This window comes from Danio rerio, chromosome 3, assembly GCF_049306965.1.
Source record: "Danio rerio strain Tuebingen ecotype United States chromosome 3, GRCz12tu, whole genome shotgun sequence".
Taxonomy (NCBI): Eukaryota; Metazoa; Chordata; class Actinopteri; order Cypriniformes; family Danionidae; genus Danio; species Danio rerio.
In genome coordinates this window covers 44,091,158-44,116,449 of record NC_133178.1, presented here as the reverse complement: position 1 = coordinate 44,116,449, position 25,292 = coordinate 44,091,158, and the positions used below count along the sequence as shown (strand labels likewise).

Sequence of the window (25,292 nt, the reverse complement as noted above, 5' to 3'; positions counted from 1 at the left end):
GTCACTTCTAATGAATGATTTATCCATGCACAAGCTCTGCTAGACATTTGTCAACATGTATATTGTCCATTTATAAATGACTCACTCGCCCTCATAGATTCATCATGCGTTGTCTTAGCTGTAATTGCAACATATGAAATTAAACAATAACGATCTGTTGGTATTATCGATCTAGCCTGAAGGAACGTGAACAATTAAGACAATCGACTACCCCCGAAATAGACTCGAAGGCCGGCGAACGATGATAAATGAACTTTACCTCTCTGAGAAACGGTGTATTTTGATTTAGAGTGCAGAGTGCTGGCAGACTTTATGCGTAGTTGCTCAAAGAGCTCCTCAACAGAGACTATAAAAAGATGAAAGGTCCCAGACTTGTCAATCTCCAAACTCATTTGTGTTGGAACTGAAACATCTTTTGCACCTCAGCGGTGCCACAGTATTTTTGGTCTCATTTACTTCAGATACGGCCCTGGGAGGAGGAGGAGGAGAGCTCAAAGAGATGATGTCTCCTGGATGCTGGCTTCAGTTCAGAGAACGGTGGTCCGACGCTCGCATTTCAAGCTGCGATTTCACAACATCACACGCTTATGAAGCAAATAGGACCATCAAATTCTATTGGTGCATCCCAATTTGAATTCTTATACACTTTCCAGTGCCATTTGGTAGTACAAATAGATCGAGTGACTTATTCTGAAATAAGAAGGCAAAAAGCAGTCTTTTTTTCAATTTAATTTTAAAGTTTTATTTACATTTAATGGGCTAGTTCACCCAAAAATCGAAATAAGATTAAAAAATTACTCACCCCCATGTCTTTCCAAACTCCCTAAAATGTTCATTATCTCCAGAATAACAAATAAAGATATTTTAGATGAAATCTGAGAGCTCCCTTAACCTTCATTGGTCCCGTTTATAAAAATGGTCACACTTTACAATAAGGTTCATTAGTTAATGTTAATTAATGTATTTACCTACATGAACAAACAATGAACAATACATTTACTACTGTATTTGTTCATGTTAGTCAATGTTAGTTAATGAAAATACAGTAGTTCATTGTTAGTTCATGTTAACTCATGGTGCATTAACTAATGTTAACAAGCATGGACTTGGATGTTAATCATGCATTAGTAAATGTTCAATTATGATTAATAAATTCTGTACATGTGTTGTTCATGATTAGTTCATGTTAGTAAATGCATTAACTAATGAACCTTATTGTAAAGTGTTACCATAAAAATAAATCCTCAAAACAGACCATGCACCTTTAGTGGTTCAATGGGAATACTATCAAGCTACAAGAATAATCTGTAAGCATATAAATCAAAAATAAAAGTCGCTGGTTCGAGCCACAGCTGGCTCAGTTGGCATTTCTGTGTGGAGTTTGCATGTTCTCCCCGTGTTCGTGTGGGTTTTCTCTGGTTGCTCTGGTTTCCCCCACAGTCCAAATACATGCGGTACAGGTGAATTGGGTACGCTGAATTGTCTGTGGTATATGTGTGTGAATATAAGAGTGTATGGGTGTTTCCCAGTGTTTGGTTGTGACTGGAAGGGCATCAGCTGCGTAAATCATGTGCTGGCTAAGTTGGCGGTTCATTCTGCTGTGGCAGCCACTAATTTATAAAGGGACTAAGCCGAAAAGAAAATAAATGAATAAATAAATAAAAAATAATGTCTTTATACCACAGATTCTTCTCCTCATAGTCAGTACACAGTAGGGCACGCAACAACAAGTGCGACTTGATCTTTAGTGTGCACAGAAAAATCCTGGCTCTATGATATTCTTATTGAACCACTAAAATCACATGAACTTTTGACTGTTTTGGTACATTCTAGGTCTTTTAACAAATTTATAAAAATATAAATATAAATATATTAATTTTGAATAAGTTGTTTCACCCACAAACAGATTTGCGGATCTATATGCAGTTTATTAAAGGTAAAGTTGTGCAGGCAATGGTTAAAAACAGGAGCAAAACAGCAGCAGAAGGATAATTCAATAAACATGTTGAAAATACAGGCGGCAGGTAGGAATGGCTCATGTGAAAGGAAGTTTCGGCACAGTGTCGAGATCCCGAATCGTAAGTTTTTCAAAACATTGCAACGAAGCATGATCCGAAAAAGCCAGGTCACGTGATTAAGGTGATTCGAAACACCCATGTCACGTGAGTACAACGATTCAAAGCATCGAGTATTTCAGCAGCGTTTTGAAACCTTGCGAATCTGAGTTTGACTGACAGGGTCAAAAAACAATCTCTATCTCCTGTACCTAGTGGACTTTGGATGTGCACAGAGTAACTGTGCTGCAAATAGCTTGAGTTCAAATCCCGACTTGCACAAATAATCTGAAATTATGACTTGCTGTATTTTATTAATGTTACACTTTTATGACTAAAACAAGTTTTCATTTGCACATCAGACCAGTGTTAAAACACGCAACAAGAAAAAAGCATTACCAAATTAACATCTATATCTGCATCACTCTAGATACGAAGCCATTGTCTCTGCATGCTAGTCTGGAACTTTTACGGCTTCACTAAATCACTTAAAACCTTAACTCTGCAACGTTGGGTTTAATACCTCGATATGCTGAACTGTCTCTGTGCTGAAGTTGTTCCAGAGCAATACATAAAAATTACCACTAGGTGACATTTCAAAGCTTTGACAGATTTGCTTTGACTGTTTCAGTGTTTCATGAAGCCTTGCTTTGCTAACTACTAGCGACAGGTCAGGCTAGGCAGCAAAGAATTATAACAGGAACAAGGCAAGAATCAAAAACAAACAAGGAAAAACACTTTGTAATGTTTGTGAAGAAACAAGACTCAGCAATGTGAATGTGAAAGTTAAATGTCTTTATAGTTCTACTAATCAGTCCATCATGAGCTACAGCTGTGTCTGTGTGAGTGTCTGGATTATTGTCAGCTGTGTTAAAGAATTCAGAAACCTGTCTTGTTAGTGACATTGGTGAACATTAAGTGAACTGCAGCAACATATTATTCACATGCACTCATAATGTAAGAGACTGAATGCGGTTTAATATCACATTATATATTCACAACAAAGCCCTTTTCATTTAGACTGATATGAAAATATGTGCTGACATCTCAATAACACAAAAGTTATAGTGGTGAAAACCACTGTGGAGAAAGCATCTGATCATAGTATGGATTCGCTATGTACACAAGTTCTGCAAATCACTGGTTTCATGCTACTAGATGGTACTATAAAGTTATTGAAAGTTGTACAGTACATACACGGGCAATAAAAAGCTATTATTACATGAAAGTTGTATATAGGCTACAGTGTTGCCCTTTACACAGGTATAATAAACATTAATTATAATATTAAGAAATCAACAACCCAAATAACCAACACAAATTCAGTATTTGTGTCTACTTAATACATTTCTCAAGTAAGAGTATTTCTTATTAACACAATTATTCCTTCAATCAGTTTTACGGATGCAGAACATGCATGGAAACAAGAGGCTTTTGAGGATTTATTGCTCGAACAGCACTACAGGACAATCAGAGTGTAATTGAGGCATTTTCTCATTCATTCTCAATTACGCTCCACCAAACATACAGCACACTTTAAGGCTTCTAAACTCAATAGGCACTTTATTAAAACAAGTGTTAGGCCCATATTTGCTAACATATTTAGAAGAATATTTACTCTTTAGCAGCAAAAAACAGAACAGTACTCACTAAAGCCTAGGGATGTGCATCTCAGAACTGTGGCTGACAGAATGTGCAATTCAATGCATAGCCAACGACTTGATACATTAGAAATACAACTAAGCTTAGTTCCTCTAACACTGATTAATAGGTGTGCAACTGATATTACCCCGGACTAACTCATAGAGGCTTCTGGTATAGCTAAGTATGTATGTACTGTATGCTTGTGTGGATTTATTTATTTATTTATTAGCTATTAATTTATCTGTTTAGCTGTGCCTTTACTGAATGAGCACTGTGCTATGCGACAGATCACACTTGTCTTTATTTTCTTTTTCATTCCTTTAACACCTTTGTTTATTATTTGTTGTTTTTTATTTTCTCGTTTCTTTTATTCTTGTTTATGTAAAGCACTTTGAATTACTATTGTGTATGAAATGTGCTCTATAAAAATACCTGCCTTGTATATTTCTGTATTTGTTTGATTTTATTTATGTATTTATTTATGGCAGATGCATTTTTTTATAGTAAGCAGGACAAATAACACTGCTGTTTAAAGCAAAATCACTAAGTAAGTTAACTAAATAAAAAAATACTACAATTTATCCCATTTGCTGTAAAAAAGTCCGTAACTCAGTTGAGCGCAGGATTGTACCAGCTTACTTTCTTTTTACACATTGCAAGACTCCCATTACAGCTGCTATCATATGTAGGTTTAAAATTCTACAGAGAGCACATTTAATGTCAACCTTTTTTAACCAATGCATCACATCATTAACTTTTTACCAATGAACCAAGCCAATCTGAGAATTTTTCCAACCCTACTAAAAAACATCCAGTTAGAAATTAGAGACAAAAAAGATTTAGACAATATTTATTTTTTATTTTTTTAACTGACCATATTATATACCGTTCATACTGCATTGTATGAAAGTTTAATTGTTTCCACATTCATGAAAACAAAAACAAAAAAGCTGTTTGTTACTTTGGTTTCAGATTTCTGGCTTTTTTCCTGTAATTGTGACTTTTGGTCTTTGATTTTGTTTAATGTTTCACTTTCTTTTCACAGAATTGTAAGAAACTTTTTTTTTTTTTTTTCTAGTTTGTCGCTTGCATTTCTGAGAAAAAAAAAATCAGATTACAAGAGAAAACTAAGAAAAACGTTGTCTTTGCAAGTCTGACTTTTTTCTCAGAATTACATGACAAGCTTGCAAAAAAAAAAAAAAAACTTGAGTAAAGTAAAATTAAATGCCAAATTTAATTGAAAATTAAGTTATTTATACATAGACATTTAAAAGGTTTTCTGGTAGTTGTGTCATTATTTATCATTACAAAAAACACGTCTTAACCCTTATTGTGCTGATGTTAATACAGTACAACATGTATATCAAATTAGCTCTAGATTATATGCTGCATTTCACATTATAGAATGAGCTGCTGCATCAATGTTCTTTCATTTGCACATTGTCAGTGGATCACAACTACACACTTCCATTGGAGGTGTAGTTTCCATTTATGGAATTGAACATTCACACTTATTTGTAATGATCCTGGCCCATCTTTTTGTTATATTTACATTGATTCATTTTGTTTTGCTTTATAATGCCTATTTGCAAGTAGTCTGTTTGCGTTGAATAATCTAAAAATAATGTGTGGATGTTTCCCAGAGATGGGTTGCAGCTGGAAGGGCATCCGCTGTGTAAAAACTTGCTGGATAAGTTGGCAGTTCATTCCGCTGTGGCGACCCCAGAATAATAAAGGGACTTAGCCGACAAAAAAAAAAAAATGAATGAATGAATAAATAAAGTGGCATTTGCATTTAAAACACATTAAATATAATTAAAATGTGGCAAAACCTCTAATATAAGTGCATTTTTGTGCAAAACACAACAAAAGGTAGGCCAATAATATCTGGATGCAGCCATGATGATGTAAACTGAGATTGCATATCTAAGACATGCAGTGTCAGACAGAATACACTCAATAGAGCTAGTGACGTCACTGTGAGGAGTAGGGTTAGGTGTGCACATTAAAAATCATTGCATGCAGCTCAGATTGCAACTGCACAGAGTCTGCATCCAGACCTCTCTCCAAAAAAAGGGTGAAAAATAGGTGTGTAACAAAAACCTACTATGTTGTAGTTTTGCGGTCCTTCTCTTTGTATTTTGTGGATACTGTCATTCAAAATGTCCGTGTTTCATTTCATAGTGATGTTACGCATTTTCACTGTTTACAACTCCAGTTGTCTCATTACAAATCAAGCAGAATGGCTTTGTGCTGGCTTGTGGCAAAATGAGCACATACTTATCTGTCCATTCAACTTTGAACTGTTTATTCTTTATCAAGTTTTCTTTTTCTTGAGACTGACATCTTCATTCAAATGATTGCTTTGCGGCAGTGCGTTAAAGCAGGTGCACGCACTTGACTACATGAAGACTCGTAAAATGACTGGATGTCATGACAACAGAGTCACGCAAGAAAACTTGAAATATTTTGCTTTCGATTTTATTTATCCACAATTTATGGTCTTGCCATGCGAAATGGAGTCAGGTCCGGATTGAATACCTTCACGGTCCAGATCCAGACCAGAGTCCGAACATTGAGAATCCCTAGCATAGTGTATTGTTTATAATTTGATATACAAAATATGGCAAATTGTGGTATTGTTTTTAGTCTCCATCTGACTTGTATTGTATTGTAACAGTACAGATAATTGTGTAGGATGATTTCATAAAAAAAAAAATCCTCTATGTCAGCGATTACAAAATTATACATTTTATGGCTATGTTGCATCATTATACTAATTAATTTCAGTGTGTATCAATGGCACTGTCAAAACACAATATGTTATCATTCGCTTCTGAGCCACAGACAGACTTGTGCTCGCTTTTTGTGGAAGTTAAGAGCCAAAGCTTTCATTGTCCAACAGGGAATGGATCTGAACCACCCACAAAGAAAATGCTTTATAGATGGCCTCCCAAATCTGGGGCCGGAAAACTGCCCGCTCTCTAGTGAATTTTCCAGTTAATTGTGTCAGTGTTTTAGATTCATTGTCATTCATTATTGGGTGGCTTCCAGAGTGTTATGTATTCAAACAGACATCCAGCTAGGCTAGTAGTATGCTCGTGTCATGCTTTGCCAGCCCGGTGTAACTTCGTATTCAGTTTACTTGCCTCCTCGGAGCTATTTTTCTCTCCTGCTTTAAAGGGTTCATTGCAAAGCTGCAGGATATAATGGGAACATTACCATGGAATAATGAGAAGCAGGCTTACGCAGGATGTGGCAGAAATGCAAATGGCTGGAAGGACACCCGAACGCAACGCCAAATACCTGCACTTCAACTCATAGACGATCCATTAAAGCAGAAATAAAGAATATTCCAAACATAATTTCTTAGCAAATTGTCAGATTAATGATGTTGTACAACTCTGAGGCGTACTTGTTCATTAGCATTAAATCCGAGACCTTAAATAGCATAGTCTACAACTTATTTTTGTTGACGCAGCTGCTAAAGAGCTGTAGTTGATTTGTATAATGGCTGACACTGAAACCATTCCCGTAGAATTCATTAAAATTAATTCCAATATTCAATTTTCAGCAATTAATAATTTAAGTTCTGCTTCGCACCGCACACAGAACTGTTGTATTGTGCCAGAGTGCACAGCATTTGCAAAACATTGCCATTTAAAGATATTTTATTACGATTTGTAATTTTACCATAAAAAAAATCCTAAATAAATATTTATGGTTAGATTTAAAGGTAAATGTGTGTTTATTTGACATATATATAACTGTATTGTGGCTAAAATTCCAATTTTCCTATAAATTGTGACATTAATGACTTTAGATGTTAATGAGTTTTTTTTAATTTTTTTATTACCATTCGTTTTTTTATTACCAAAAAAGTCCCTTATTTATCAGAGGTCGCCACAGCAGAATGAACCGCCAATTATTCTGGCATATGTTTTACGCAGTGGATGCCTTTCCAGCTGCAACCCACTACTGGGAAACACACATACACTTTCGTATTCACACATTATGGCCAATTTAGTTCACCTATACCACAAGTCTTTGGTTTGTGGGGGAAGTCAGTGCACCCAGAGGAATCCTACACAAGGAAACCAGCAACTTTCTTGCTGTAAGGGCAACAGTGCTAACCACTGAGGGTAACCAAGGTGGGTGCTGCCCCTTTTATTACCACGTTCATTATTATTTTTTATTATTTTGTGCATTATTATTTTTATTATTATTATTTTTATGTAGAACAAGAATTTACAGGACGACTTAGTGATAAACTGCTTTTAATAATGCAATTTTAATTTAGCTTTTTTTAATGCAAATTCAAATTTGTGGCCCATTTTTGTGTACCTCTTGATCTCTAAACTTATGTATCCCTGCTCTACAACATACACAACTATGATTGTTTTTTTCTTATATTTCCCTATAATGTTTACTTGTTATTTAAAAATAGAAAATTGCATGACATATCAGTGATTAATTAGTTTTATTCTGCTCTGAAACTCACACAAAAATACCAACGCAATCTCACGGCAATTCGTAACTTTTTGATTTAGTGGCTAATTGGTATGAATTCGTACGATCTAATTCATACAATTTTTTACGATTTGCTCATCACCCAATGACGGTTGGGGTTAGGGATGGGGTTGGGTGCCACGCCTCCTTTTTAAAATCGTACATTTTCGCATGACTGAACTTGTACGAATTCGTACGAATTAGCCACTAAACTGACAAAACGTAAAATACTTGTATTTCCCCATGAGATCAGGCTGAAAATACGATACACTGGAAATACTCTAAACAAGTAAATACAATAATAATATAAAAAAAAAAAAAAACATGTTTTTCTTTAAATGTTCATTTTTTTATTTTCTTTGTTATTGTACATACTTTAAAAAAAAAATTTTATGGTTGGTTTACAGTGTGATTATTGATACAATATATAATTTTAACACTGCATTGTTACTAGAATCTATTATTTTTATTTTCTCGAAATTGTCACATTAATGACTTTAAACAAGTGTGATGTGTCTTTGTTTATTAGCAAAAACAGATGTATATCTGTATATCCTTATATAACACATTATTATCGCTATTTTTCATTTTCTTGATGCAGCTTTTGAAGTAATGGTCATATATGAAACCATCTATGGGTGCACTAAAACCATTCCCGAGGAAGTCATGACTAAAATGGCATCCAATATCAACAAATAGCTTCACCGCACACCATCTCCTACCACCATCTTCTCCCAGAAGGCACGCTTGTGAATAAGCATTGGCTTGTGAATTGATTTTAAAATGGGAAATGGTTATTTTTTTATGCACTGGAGCCTGAAAAAAAGTGAAAAACGATATTTATATCTCTGTCTGGCGCTTATATGTGCAGTATAAAATCTTTTTGGAGTCCTCTATGTTGTTGAAAGGAACAGTTAACATACTGATCTAAAAATAATACCAAAAAAGAGATAATAATTGAATACATTAGTATTCATCCCCCTTGCTCTAGATGTTGTGTTCTTCAGATAGGTCAGGTGATGCATACGCCTGTTAAACTGCTGATGCTCCTAGTTTGAGAGGACTGTTTATGAATGACAAGTCATTTTTTAGATGCATATAATCAACACTGTCTCATGGGCATACTTAATTTTATGCGAAAGGTGATTCTGTGTAGATGAAACATACTGTAGCATGCTAGAAAAGGTTTCCTGTGTTATATTTTGGGTGTGTGATTATGTTGTGTAATGTGAGGCTGAGGATGGAAAGCGAGTCTATAAACTCGAGAAAGAGGAGGGTGGGGGGGGGTTGTGTTATTATGTTTTCCATAAAAGAGGACATGTGTTTTTTTTTGGAGAGAGTGAGTCGATGTTTTGGAGAGTTAAAGGATTACTCAGTTTGCAACGTGCAAAAGTTCATTAAAAGACAAGTTTGAACTGTTAAATGCTTCCTGGCCTTCTTCAGTCTGTTACAATGCATTGAAACATAAATGAAAAAGCAAGTTAAATGACACACTTTAAAGACCTTTATCTATACAGAGTGTTCAGTTGTCATGTCAACAGTGTTGTAAAATAGCAAATTATTAATACTCAAATCACTGGAATTGAGTATTTTTTTTTCTTCCTCCGGACTTGTACTTAACTACGTAGTCTTAAAAAAAAATGTGTACATTCACTTCACCCGAGTAAATTTTACAGCAATTTTGGTACTTTTACTGCACTAAACCTGCTGTAGTCATTAAACTGTACATGTTTTATTTGTACGTTTATTGGCTAAGCAGAATAATCAGTCTTGCGATTCTCATCCAATCAAATTGTGCATAGTGAAAAATCACATCAGATAGCGTATAGGTAGACAGACCGACCTCGAGATGCAGACATTTTACTGACCTTATACTGTGATGCGTAAGTTCGACCGTTTTTGCAATTGTTTTAAAACTTCAGATTCAGACGCCTATGGGAGAAATGACTAGGAACAGAAAATAAACGGCAGAAAACGGTAAATTACTTGCACTTCAAGCAAGTGTGTTCGTGACTACACATAAAAAGTATATTAATATAATAAGAAAATATCAGTTTGCAACATAAAGAAGCATAATGAGCCGTTCCTCTAAAATGAGACTTGATGCCTTCAGCCAAATAGATTTCAATGGCAGCACACTCTTATATGTGTAGAATAAGCTTATACAGTAAAATGTAAAAGACTGTGGGTAACGCTTTTTCACACAGGGCTATGTGGTTTTGGATTGTTTTTTCCTAATAGTAAGAAATGTATGATGTGTTTTATTTGTGTTATCTTTGACTATATTTAAATTTGGTTGATGATCTGAACCATAAAGGCAAACACTTTTTTTCAAACCACTAAAGACCTTTTTCGTCATTGCTGCATGGAGGATGCCATAGTGACCAGCGCCTTCAGGTAGAATGCTTAGTACTTCCGTTTATAATTGTCAGCGTTTCTCAACTGGGGTTCAATACTGTTTTGTGTGGCTTTCGGAAAGTTTTTGAGATGTTTCATGTGTTAAATCTATTATGCTTGTTTGATGTGGTTCAAGTGAGAAAGAAAAACGTTCTCCTAGCCCAGCAAGCAATTTTTGTTTTTTAAAGATGTCTAATAGATGTCTAATAGACGCCAAAACATAGTCGTCTTGGCTAAAAACAAGGCTAAATTTGGGCTGTCGGTGAAAATCTAATAGACATCAAGGAATAAGCCAAAACTAGACTAGTCATTAAATGAACAGAAATAAGTGACTACACAAATAAAGTCTGTCTAATCTGTCGACTAGTTTTGGGCTATTCTTGGATGTCTATTCGATTTTCACTGACAGCCTAAGTTTAACCTTGTTTTAGCCAAGCTTTCTACGTTTAGATGTCTATTAGACGTCTATTAAACACAACATTATTTAAATTCAGGGTCTTCCACCAGATAACATGTTGAAATATGACATCCGTGTTCGTAACTTGTTAGCTGTTATAACGAAGTCTGTGGCTCATCAAGGCACACATGCATCACATGCAATACGTCACTGCATTTTAGAGCAATCCATATTACCGGCATGGAACTTAACAGGTATGTATGCAATTTCAAAAATTACCAATACAAGTTTGTAATGACACTATTCTGGCTGATTTGCATGTTGATTCTAATCAGAAGCAGTTTAAGAATTAATTAGCACTATATGCTTTTCTGCAATTTCAAAATACCACTTTATTTTGACCTTGTGCCACTCGTTCAAATAAGCGTGTTAGTGGGACAGTATGTATGTGCAACAAACATTTTGGTTAATTACAGTTGTTTGGGTTGGTTATATATTTGGAAAAAAAGAAAAAGAATGTTCACTTTAGCTATGCCTAGGCTCCATTTTAACGGCAGATGAGGGAAATAAACAATGAGTTGTTTTCTATCCCATTAGATCAAATGAAAAAAATAAATAAATCAGTCTAGGAGGTGGTGCTGATCAATAGCAGTATAAGTTCAAAGACAATAAAAGGAAGTAAAATAGATTAAAACTATAGTTTCAAAGCTGTCCAAATGTAACTCTTTATACACATCAAGCTGCCAACCAGATGTTCAAAGCATCCTTCTTACGCTACACGCAAAGCATAACTGGTAATTTTGCGTTCTAAGAAAGGTCTATATGAACACAATTTTATTTTTATTGAAGTGACGTTGATTTGGGTTACTTCAGAAGCTGAACTTTTCTCTCCACTTCTGTGTGACTATTACATTTTAGGGGTATATTTTTGGGTCATTGTCCCTTTGGAAGATTAATCATCGTCCAAGTCTCGGTACTCGGTACAGACTGCAGCATGTTTTTTTACTCTCTTTTTTTTTTTTCTTCCCGCAGCTCCATTCATCGCCCCTGTCTATATGAACTGTAAAGCATCAACAAAAACTGCTACCTGTTATTCACTGTCAGGAATGTGTTCTAAAGTGTGATGTTAGGTTATCACCAAACGCAGCCTGTAGTGTTAAAGGTTCAAGAGATATTTTTTTTTCTTCTCACTGTACGAGGCAGGTTTATGAAGAGTGTCCTTGGTCTTTATGCTGTAACGTTATCCTGAAAATATAATACATTGGAGAGGCTTCTCTCAAGCACATGTGTTTTCATTGCACATGAAAACTCTAGAGATAATTTACTTGCAATAAAGCAAGGACATGACTTACAATAAATGCATTAAGTGTGCTTTTAATTGATTTAAAAAAAATAAATTGACAAAATGTCTAGCCTATTTCAGAGAGGCACAACAAAATGTGCTAAATTCTACTCTGAGTCAATGAATCTTATAGGCTGAGCATAAACATGGTTTAATTTGCACACTAGAGGACCAGTTGGATGCCATAATGTATGATAATATATGATGACTGCCTCTCTTCAAGTGAATCTGAACGCTCACCTTCAGCTCCTCAGCGGTTGTGCGGTTTGTCTCTAGAGTGACTCAGAGCATTCAACATTCATCCTTAATCCAGTCAGTCCCATAATGGACTCCCATCGGTAGACGCACCGTCTCGGAGTAGCTTGTATTTACTCGTAGCTCTAGCTAGTGGCACTCATGTCTAATGAGTAATTTACACTAAAATCGCCAAATCAAACCATCTCGGTGGCTTCCCGTTCCCCGCTGAGGACGCATTCAAGAATGAATTGTGTAAGTAATTAATGCTATAGGAAGTTCTACAACTCTCCGAAGCATGCCGGGATTAGCAATTCCCGTTAGTGATGCGCGGGAATAGAAAGTCTCTTGTGGGCAAGAGGAATGTGCGTTTTTCTTTTCCCCCAGTTAAATAAGCTCTGCCCAACTTTACGTCCTCGTCAACCTTTCTGACTGTTGTGTTTTGCTGCTCCTATCCCCCTTCGAGCCAATTAATGGAGGACCAGGAGGAATTTCTTGGCTCCAGCAAATGTTAAAAAGACATCTCGTACAATCTGAGGACTTCTTAGGGAATCTACTTGAAGATCGTCCAACTATGGTAAAATCAATCGAAGCCAGATGCCCTTTCAAGTTCGGATGGTGCAGAATATTTGTTTGATTGCTGGAATATTAAACCAACATCAGCAGGCTCACGAGCGTCCTCTCGTAATGGGAAAACAGGTTTGACTACAACAAATGAGGCCATATCCTTGTGCATTCGGAAAATAAAGTAATGAGGCCACATATGCATGACATCTCTCTTCGGAGGAGTGGTCATGCACACAAAACTCAACAATTAATGAAACTGTCCAGAAACCTTGCGACCTTCTTTTATAAAGCTAGATCTTATTATTTCAACCTAAGACTTTGTTGTTGTTTTTTCTCCATCTAGGATGACTTCTGGTAAAATCCCAGGGGTAATCTTAACTACGCTACGTGAATTTAATGAACGCACCCTGCCAGTGCTGAGATTGAGGTAAAAAGAAAAACAAGACTCTAAAACACATTATTAAAGGGCTTTATAAGGAACTTTTGACTTAATCAGCCAATTCATCTTTCTCATTACTTCTGCCCTTTATTGCAGCCCTTATTGGTCCTCTTATTGCAAGATGTCAGTGGCTAAAATAAAATGGCTTTCAGTGAGGATTAGGGGGACTGTTTCAGTGTCTTGGCCTCCGTGGCATTTTAATTAACCCATCCACAAATAGTATTGATGAGTTTTTTAGTGAGAGAGTAAGAGAAGCGGTGTGTTTGTTCGTTAATATGTGATCGCATGAGTGCTTTATAAAGGCATGATTTACTGAGTGTGCATTAGGGGTTTAACCATACATTTATTCATTCCACAAATATTCAGTGTTTCACATTTTAATCTTCTAAATGTTAAGTAATATGATAATAACAACACAATTATGTTTAGCGAATTTGGCAAGTTCCAAAGAATTACGTATCAAATCACCATATGGAAACTGTCAATTAATACTAACCCAAAAAATACCTACAGTATGCCATGAGTGAAGTGTGGTTTTATTAACAACATTTAAATAAATAAATAAATAAATAAATAAATAAATAAATAAATAAATAAATAAACAAATGATTGTTTGTTTGTTATTTCGTCTTCTGTAAAGCCATAGAAAAAACACTTTTTGTTCAATATACCATTTATAAATGGTTTTAATAAATTATATGGATGCTATTAAAGGATCTTCATGAACCATCAGTGCAAGTAAAAATAAATAATAATGCAAATACATACCGAAGCATGTGGGATGCTCATGGTTTGGCCTCTGTTCTCTCACTGTATTCATTTTGGATTTAAAGCATTCAAAATTGAGAATTAATTTTAAATTGATTTGTGACCCCAAGAATCGAATAGCACTCAATTGAAAGGAATCATAGTATTCTCACACCTAATGTGTACCAAACGGCATTGTTTTAACCACTTAACAGGCTGAATAATAAATTTCATAATTTTATACAGTATTTATTGAAGTATAGATATTGATTCTTAAATTCCAAGATCAATCTTTTATTTAGGGCTGGGTGATATATCAAATTGAAGTTGCAAACGCAATTAATTAAAGCTGCATTAGTCATGCACATCTTGTCAGGAAAGCATCGTTTGATGTTGTAAAATATCCTCTGAAGGCCACAGGGAGTTCTTACACAAACCCACAAACCTGTCCAAATACCCATGGTGCTACCCAGCAAATCCCCATAGTGATAGCAGAATAAACAAGATGTAACTACTTTTATTGAATAAGTTTGAATAATAATCATGACTATGGAATCATTTAACAGAATGACTTATTTAACATATTGTACTGAAGTTATAAGGTGAGTTTGCTAAGTTATTTTATGTGAAAATATATATAAGAGTGCATTAAGAAGCTACACAAGTTCACACAAACATTATTGTAGAATGATTAGCTCTGTCATTATGATTCAATGATTTTATGATTTAATAATTTTATGATTCTGTCACAATGATTTAGTGCCCACTACTTTTTTTACACCAGTTGTGACGTTTCTTGTGTTCTTATGTTTGATAAAAAATAGGTCAAATTTTATTGGGCAATTTGAAGATAATACGATGATTAATTCCCCTTTTACTGACCACTGTATAGAAGCCTCATTTCAAACAGTGAGTATATGCAAACATTCCTTCATTTTTACTATCAGTTATAGCACTAAAAAATAATTTTGTCTTGTGCTAAAACTTCTCAACCCTATCAAGTAGCATTACATGTACTTTCAACAATGCAACTTAGCAAGGACGGCATGAAGGCTTAGTAGTTTACACTGTCACCTCACAGGAAGAATGTTGCTGGTTCGAGTCCTAACTGAGTCAACTGGCATTTTTGTGTGGAGTTTGCATGTTCTCCCCGTGTTTGTGTGGGTTTCCTCAGGGTACTCTGATTCCCTCCACAGTCTATAGACATGCGCTATAAGTGAATAGGATAAACTAAATTGTCCATAGTATATGAGTGTGTGAGTGAATGTGACGGTGTATGGGTGTTCCCAATACTAAGTTCCGGCTGAGAGGGCATCCGCTGAGTAAACATATGCTGGAATAGTTGGCGGTTCATTCCATTGTGGGGACCTCTGATTATCAGAGACTATGCCAAAGGAAAATGAATGAATGAATGCCACTTAGCAATATGTACACTTCCGGAGTGTCATTTATTGTCTACAGCATTTATACTGTATATTATCTGGTAACATATTCACCATTTTCAATAAATTAGTTCCTAATTCCCACATATCCATAGGAAAGCAGTTGTCATAGCAATTATGTTTAGATATGAGGTTCAGTTATGAGATCTGCAATGTGGTTAGGCATGGGGCGTAAAATTCTGATGGTATGATAACCTTGCATAAAAATATCTTGGTTTTACAACATTGTGATTACTGCTCTAAAATGTGTTCTTTTGAAATATCTGGTCAACTTAGAAAGGCATCCTTGGATATCTTACTTTTCTTTGGATATAAAGTAAACCACTGCACTGTTGAGGTCTATAGTTGGTAAGATGTGTATATATATATATATATATATATATATATATATATATATATATATATATATATATATATATATATATATATATATATATATATATATTTATTTATTATTAGTTTTTTTGCCCTAAATAAATGAAATTAAATACTCTTTGAAAACAAAACAACAACTACATGCATATACCTTGAAATGGTATAACTCAAAATTTTGAGATTTTAAAATTGACTTTTCTGAACCACACTAAACCATAAAACTGGTTATCATCCCAAGTCTAAATATCGTCATGCAAAATAAGGTATTAAAGGTGCAGTAGGTGATTGTCTTCAGAAACATTTTTTTTTTTGTTGTGCTGGTTGAAAGTCTTTTCACATTGCAATTAGTACTGATTAAAGTAAATTATATAAATGCATTTTTATGTTCTGGGTAAGGCATAAGACTAAAAATGTTTGTCCAAATGTCGGGCCGATAATTCCCATAATTCTGATACCAAGCTTAAACTGTCTGTCAGCAAATGCAAATTTTAGCTACTGCGCACCTGTTTGTACGCAGCTTTGCTGTGCTGCGCGTTCACGAGAGTGATAGAGAGCGAGAGAGAACTGTTAAAACCTGCTGAATCGAAACTTTTTTTTTTTTAAATCCTGAATCAACATTGGAGTTACTTTTGCACGCTGGAGGAAGGACGACACCATATCTGAAGTATTTCTCTTAGACAGATAATGTTCTGATTATTTTTGTCACGCAGAGCTGATGTAGATTGGGCTGTTATGAATGGGTTATAGGCACTGAAGTGTTGTTCAGCCACTGAAATCTTCTGGTTGAAAGATCGATGTGAATGTTTTTCAATTTTTCAGTTTTATAAGGACCTTTTACAGCATCGATAATGTAGATTTTTGTTAAGTTTAAATATAGATTTAAACACATTTACTCAAGTAAATAAACAGAATTAATGATGGGCTGAATGTCTGTGGAATTCTGCATGCGCAGATTCCGGGTGGGCCTACTTATAAACATATAATGCATGTGATGTATTTGAGTGTCTCTCGAAAAATGACGTTACCTACGCCCTCACAATCATTACATTGCATGAAAGGGGCAGAATTGTTTTGCAGCCTGTTCAGTAAGCAAAAGCAGATGAAGCGTGAGTGATTTACATGTGAGGTCATAGCTAAGATGAGATATAGACATATTGCAGCGCATATTGGGCATTTTGAGCATTTGACGTGCATCAGACTGCAAAAGATAGTTGTAAACAGCAATGGAACAGACAGGTGGAGATGAGATTGGTTCAAGGGTGATGGCTGCTAGATGTGACTGAATTGAAGAACATTATTTGTGCTTTACATGTATGGCTGGTTTTATGATGTGCGTCAAATCCATAAATTAAATGAGTTAAAAATTTGTTTAACTCTTTCCCTGCAGTTAACGAGAGAAAATGCTTTCCTGCCATTGACACGTTGTACTACAATTCGTGTTTTAGGTGTAATACGGTAAGGCAAGCACTAATGCATGTGGCATGTATGACATGATGTAAGATGCTCCGGGTAGTAAAATTTGAGAGAAAGTAAAATCAAGGATAAAAATAAGAGTAATACAACCTTTCTTTGGATTAATCCCAACTGTTTTAGATCTTGTCTTGACAAGAGACCAAAATAAAGAAGCTTTATTTTTATGATTTGTGCCATTGTCATTGTTTTAGATTGCACACCTAACACAGGCTACCTAATATGGTAAATACATATAATGTTTTACATTTATATAGATTTTTTTTTTTTTTTTTTATCGAAAAATTTTGCAGCAAATTTCTGGGATTTACCGTCACAAAATTACCGCAAAAAAAATCACAAAAAGAAATTGTGAAAAACTAGAGGGTCTGGGAAATACAAGCTAATATTATGCTTAGATTAACATTAGACAACCCCATTTTTTATTATCATATTTATTTATTTTTTCATTGTTCTGTTATTTATTTTCAGTAAATTTATTCCAAAGTCCAAAGAGAAATGAACTATTGTTTTTTTTTTAATTACTATTATTTTGTGCTTTATCATTTAGCGACTGTGAATAAATGAATAAAACTTAAAAATATAAGGAGTTTTTAAGCTAGAAGTGTTTTGAAATTGCATAATAATCGTGATGACCGTGAAACCGTGATTTTCCTCAGATGATAATCACACAACCAAAATGTATAATCGTTGCATTCCTAATGATAATATGCATGCTAATAAGCAGCTAGTCAAAGTGTTAGCTAGTCCATTTCAAATCTACTTTTTCAATATACCTTAATTACCAGCATTGTCATACACAAACTCCTCTGGCATCAATAGCTCTTTAAATAAATCACAAGAACTACTGTATAACAGACTTATCTTGCCGTACTTAACAAAAGAGCATATCTGCTCTAATAATAGCTTGTTTGTAGGCATTTATTTGTTCACAGAACCACGCAACATTTCTGCTATTCTTTTATCTCCCCTTCATCCCGCCTCATTTTTTTTCTTACTGCTTACATCTTTTTTTTCTCTCGCATCTTTTTCTTCCCATGTCCAAATACAAGGGACTGGCATCGATCGGCACATCTCACAAACACATCCGCTTCAATTGATTTAAGCACAGTTGGCTGTGGGTGAGTGGAGCTGCCCCTAAACTAACACAAACACAGGAGAAGTGTGTTTTATTGCGGTTTCCAGATGGGCAGACAGAACAAGCCGCAACACCTGCTAATGGCTGAAAGGCTGCTCTCGCACAGGTATGTTCTGTTGCCTACTATGGATTTTCCCCCCCTTACATTTGGACACGGCCCATGGGGAGTCCTGTCTTTCGCTCTCTGTCCTGTCTGGGCCGGGATGTGATGTGTGTGTGTAATTACTGAAGCTGAGCTGCAGGCAGACGCCGTGCTGGAAGTGGGAGGAATGATATTGTCTCCCAGAGACCCCTACACCACAGCCCTACACTGAATCGACACAGACTCCTTGCACAGCTAGTCCAACGGCTCCCCGATGGGTATTTGAATGGCAGCCCATCAGCAGAAAGGGAAGAAGGAAGGAAGGAGTTGATTTTAATCTGCCCACTGATCAATATGATCCATGCCTTTCCCTGGCAGGCTTTATGGAAGGTTTACTCTTGAAAGAGATCCATTGGCCTTTATCTGCATATTTTCCCCCTTGAAACCGAACACTGCAATCACTCTGTGTCACTCCGCTCCGGGTCTCTGGCCAAAAACGCTATCATTCCTGCTCTCGCAGTATGACTTACTGCTAACATCTCCTTGTCAGCAGTTCGGGTTTTCAGCTCTTGTCTTGCTGCCACTGAAAAAAGGCACTTTTCATCATTTTTGCACCCTGCTGATATTACATTTGGGATATTTTAGCAACTTTTAAGTTCTCCGCAATTTCTGCAAGGGATTTTTCTAAAATTTTTCCTTTAGTTTGAGGGTCTTGTGGAACTGTTTTATTCATAATATTTAGTAGTAATAATATTTACTCGCCATTGATGAAATTGACTAATTTTATTTAATAGTTGTGTAGCTATATATAGTTGATCCACTATTTTATTCATATTGGTTAATTTAATATTTTGTACTAATATTATTTAATATGCATTAGTGTTGTCTAATTTTATTTAGTATAGTTAGTAGGAATTTTATTTAATAGTTTTATTACATTTTTAATAGTTATTTAATAGTTGTGTTGCTATATAATTGAGTAAAATACCATTTCCATTTTGTTCTGTAAACTGCTGAAAACATTTATTCTGAACTTAAAATTAAGGTTTTGCATTTTATATTCATTGTTAGACAAGCAAGTAACCTCAAATACTATATTTGTGGTTTTTGGAAGAAAAATGATCAAACCTTTATAGAAAAAAAAAATGAAATAAAATACTTTAATGCATAACTAATACATCCAGTAAAGTTAGAGAAACAAATCCTTTGACATATTTAGAATATATTGTTTCTTTCCCAGGGTTGGGTTGCAGCTGGAAGGGCATCCGCTGCGTAAAACATAAATTGGCGGTTCATTCGGTTGTGGCGACCCCTGATTAATAAAAGGGGCTTAGCCAAAAAGAAAATGAATGAATGTTTCTTTTATTTGCAATATCAGAATAATGTTTTTCATTTGTCTGCAATTCAGGAATGCTATGTAAAGCAAAACTAAAATAATTTGACTTTTTGAATTATCTCTTTTGACTGTTTACATTGTTTTAGATCAGATTACTTCAGTGGTTTGGAGTAAATGTTTTATAAAGAATGGGCTAAAAAACAAATGAATAAATGATGGCAAATTATATTTAATTGTCTTCCCCCCTTGCAAATGACATCAAATAGTTTTTTTTTTTTTTTTTTTTTTTTGTGCAATATAGCCTGTTTATTTATACATCTTTTTCATGTTTAGGTTTCCTTGGCTAGTGATGTCATGTAAAACCCTAAGTGCATCGGAGAAGAATCATGTTATAAATTCCAGTCCGACTTATAGTCTGTGCACTTCTTGATGACATACAAAGCTTGATGCTTTGACTTATTTATAAATGGGCAACTGCCTTATTTATTTATTTATTTATTGTCTGAAATACAAGATACACAATATTACTTTTAACAATATCAATCTTGCAATTGTGAACATCTGCATGACGGTGATACCTGCTACACATTTTCAACAAACAGCACTTTTTTTTTTAAGATTTGTGTGTGTTTGTGTAAACAATAGTAACTTTAATGTTGGTTATCCTTTAATTATGAATTCAAAATATATTCCAAAAGCAGACATTAAAAAATTAACCTTACCTGTACCAGTCCAGTCCTTTGTCATAGTTTCTATCAAAGAAATGTGGTTCAGTCCCAAGAGCTCGAACATCTGGATGAATCCGGATGAACTCCAGAACCGCCCTGGTGCCTCCTTTCTTAACCCCAACTATAAGTGCATTGGGCAACTTCTTATTCCCATATTTTGGCGAATTACTATTATTACTCTGCTTGTGATCTGCCAGCTCTGTTTTCTGGAAGGCTGTATGTTTGCTTTGGTTGCCTGTAAGGTTTAGGAGACCCACAGCCCTCGTCTCATCCGAGATAACTCTCGCCTTTGCTGATATAGTGCAATAATGTGACTTTTGTAAAAGTTTTTTACTCCCAACGTTCTTCAGATGGACGCAGCGCTGCTCCTCCAATCTCTGGTTAGGCATGATTGTACCGGAGCAGAAGAGGATGCTGTAGCATAGATACATGAAAGACAAAGAGATAGTGAATATAAAAATAAACCTCCTGCTTAATCTGTTTGAGGATGGCACGACTCGGCTTGACAGGAACCTATATGCCATGTCTCCATGGGTGAAAAGACGGCATGTTTTTCTCCGTAAGTTTCTCTGTGAGCTTTGCTGGCTTTCTCTTGCTCCCCATCAACTCCAACGGCGCCAACTTACATCTCATTTGGGGGGGAAAAAGATAGTTAATATTTCCGACCAGACACAAGACAGAAAGTCAAAGAAGAACAGGTATCGATAACAAGGTAAAGTTTCCAAATGAGCGAAAACGAATGTAATTCCACTGCCCTTTAGTTTCAGATTCGCGCCACTTTTGTGCGTAAAAAAATCACCTCAGGGACAGACTTCACGGACGGACTTGATTCTGTGCTGATATAGTGTTAAAATATCCCTTCGTCTGACCTGGTGGTGTGAAACAACATCCTACTAAATATAATCCGTTTTGGAAACCTCATATTCCATGTCTAAAAGGCACATTTTGCTCCCAACGCGAAGCCGCGCAGCGCTCGCCCCGCCACCGCTCAGCTCAGCTCATGTTTGTGTCTTTCCAAAGTTCTCAAGAGCGGCTTTGCGGCAGTCAAGCGCTTGAGATCAATATTTAAAGACGACGCCTGACGTCACGTCATATTTTCATATTCCTCGTGCGTTTGTCTTTTTTAAAGGAGTACTGCCCAGCCTGTGCCATTACACTAAGTGCCATTATTCTGCTTAAATTCACATTTGCCCTGCGTCTGAGTGAATTGCTTGCGACCATGGTGTGGATTCTTAATCGATTCTTCAATTATAGTAAATAGTGTTTATAGTTTAACAAAATTGCTTCTCTTAGACCCGAAAAGAAACAACTCTCCACTTAAACTGTTATTTATGAGGTGCTCACAACTGGGGCTTTTAAGAGGGTACTGTTTGATCAATGAATTATGGAGATTTTGCTAATATTCACATGCAGCCATGCACTTTGTAGGAAAACTCAGTGACTTTTAACTGTTTCTGTTAATTATTTGTTCCTTAAATTGCAGATTGACAGGAAAGAGATGTATACAGATATGTACAATGCATACGTCATAAATCATTTAAAAATTAATTATGAGTTAATGTTAATAAATTTAAGTAATAGCTGAAGTCAGAATTAATATAGCTTAATGGGACTAATAATTTTCACCTTAAAATGGGGATTAAAATGTAAAAACTTCTTTTATTCTAGCTGAAATAAAACGAATAAGACTTTCTACAGAAGAAAAGCATATCATCAGAAATACTGTGAAAAGTTTCTTGCTCTGTTAAACATAATTTGGGAAATATATATATATATATATATATATATATATATATATATATATATATATATATATATATATATATATATATATATATATATATATAAATAAATCAAAGGTGGCTAATAATTCTGACTTCAGCTGTATATGGGTAATTATTTAACTACGGAAACTGTTATGTCCTTTGATTATACATGCAAAATATATGGCATTTTGTTCAAATTCCTCTTTCTTTCTCTAATAATAAAACTAATAATAAAACTTATTTTTACAAAATGTACCACCTTCTAATATATATATTTCATATTATTCAACCACTTTTTAGGTGTCAAAATTACAGTTTTCGCCCAGAGTTTTAAACTTCAACAACGAAAAAAAAATATTTAAAATTATTATTTATCTGGTAACTTAATTAGGTTATTTAAATAGGTTTAATATTTAATATAATATTTTATAGATATTATTGTGAGACTATTATCAATATTAATTTTATTACAAAATATGACTGTTGCACAGTATCAGTGTCATTTCCACCACAACACTGTAATGTCACTTTTAAAAGTTTGTGTGAAAGATTGTTTACGTGGTTTCTATGAAAATGAATAGTGACATACGAGCACATGCTCAAGATGGAGGAAATAAAAATTTTCATTAACAAAACATGAAGAAAATTCCAGGTAAATGCTTGATAAGGTAATATATTTATTCTACATCATTTCCAAACATGCTGTGCCTTCAAAGGTGTTTTTAAAATAGCATGTCGTCAAATTCCCCCATGCTTTCAGACATGTTTGTTTTATTTTATATTCTACTTTTATAATGTTTTTAACCTCTGAAAAGTTAAAACATCATTATTTTGTAAAATATTTCTTATGTTTGCAGTACCTGAAAGCATTTTTCATTCAAGTCATTAAAATAACCTCATACTCAAATCAATCAAATACATGCATAGTAAAGTATTATATTTAATAAAAAATATCTTTATAAATACAGTATATGTTGACAGTATTACATGCACTCATGCTATTCTAACTTATTCTACTTAAAGTAATATATCAAAATAAAATATTTACAATGTTCACTTTTTCATTAAAGTTATAGTTAATTAAAAACATGAAAATTTGCCATTGATTTTACTTACCTTCAGGGAATCCAAAATGTAGCAGACCTTTTCTTTAGTAGAACATTAATGAAGACTTTTAGCTAAAACTGTGGTCCTTGATGATTCAAAACACACAAGTCAACAGCTATAGGCACTTTGAGAATCAAAACCGGTCAAAAAAATGTAATACTCATGTCTCCAGGTCATACATTCAGGTCTTACGAGACAATAGGTTTAGTCTGTGCAAGAAATTAAATATAAGGGGTGCTTATTTTGTTTTAGACTTTTTTTGTTTCAGCATTGTGTCGTAAGTTAAATAAGGTCAAAGGCACTGGACTGTTGACAGATGCAATTTTTCAGTGTTTAAATATCTCCTAAAGACAATCATCAAGACAAACAGCCCTTACTCCACATCACATAATCTGTAGCAGAGAGCTTTATTTCAATCTGTTTGTCTAGAGAGGAACATAAATATTGACATTAATATTGACAGGCAGCTGCGTGAGACAGTTTCAAAAATGATTTGGTTTACACAGGTGAAATCCCTACGATTGCAATCATCCTCTTCAAGCAGGGGATTTCAACGTCCAGACGTCTTTGTGGAGTAAAAGGCTTAAGGTGATAAACAAATTCTTCATTATTAAAGTTGCCTGCATTTATTGGATATAATCCTAAGCGGCCTTTACTTCTGTGTGTAGGCAAACAAATCACTCGGAGCGTCTCTCATCTCCAAAGGCTCGGATGTTGTAGACACGGATTGCACCAGAGAACAAGAGCGTTTCAGTCAGCAAATGTCACTATCTCTGTTTGAGTCTGTCTGACATTTCTCAAAAAAATACTGAATGTGCAGATTATATTTATATAAACGTTGGCACCATGAAATGAGCAGTGTACCCCAAAATAATATGAACATGTTGGAATTATCTGCTGTTCAGTGAAAAATCTGCCTTGTGGTAGTTTTATTTAGTGTCTTCTTTTTGAATAAAATAAGAAGAAAAGCCCCAAAGGGCATAATAAGTAAACATATAATAGCAAGCTATGGGAATATTCCCTTCAGTAAAAATAATAATATTGAAGAATCTTGGTAACCAAAAAGTTTTCAGTGATAAACAAGGACATTTGTCAAATATCTTCTTTTGGCTACAATCATTTGGTCATTTGATGAATCAATCAAAACCTGGGAATACTCCTAAAGAGCTCCTATAATGCATTAAAAAAGGTCATATTTTGGTTTTGGGCATCTCCAACAACAGTTGATATGCATGCAAGGTCAAAAAACACTTTCATTTTCTTATAATATGCATTTATCTTGACCTAATTATCCCAACAGCATATAATTCGATCAGCAATTCATTTGTTCCCAAACCCCTCCTAGGACAATGCTAATCTGCGCTGATTGTTGACCCAGTCTGTTGTGTTTGGTCGAGTGCATTCAGCACATGAAAGAGAAACACCCACCATGGCTTATCAACAATTTTGAAGTAGTGTGAGTGCAGAGTGTATGTGTCAGCCCAATGCAGAAGTGCATTAAAGCAATGCAGTTTAAGT

The 25,292-nt window shown here is 34.9% G+C and overlaps 1 protein-coding gene across 1 annotated transcript in view; it reads right to left on the bottom strand.

The window, feature by feature from the left end:
• The window catches only part of hs3st2 (heparan sulfate (glucosamine) 3-O-sulfotransferase 2), a 53,425-nt gene extending 32,000 nt beyond the window's left edge, over positions 1-21,425 (bottom strand). The window contains 1 exon segment of the mRNA NM_001080608.1: positions 20,896-21,425. Within this exon segment, the coding sequence (NP_001074077.1) occupies positions 20,896-21,425 (530 nt within the window).
• Positions 21,426-25,292: the final 3,867 nt, after the last annotated feature.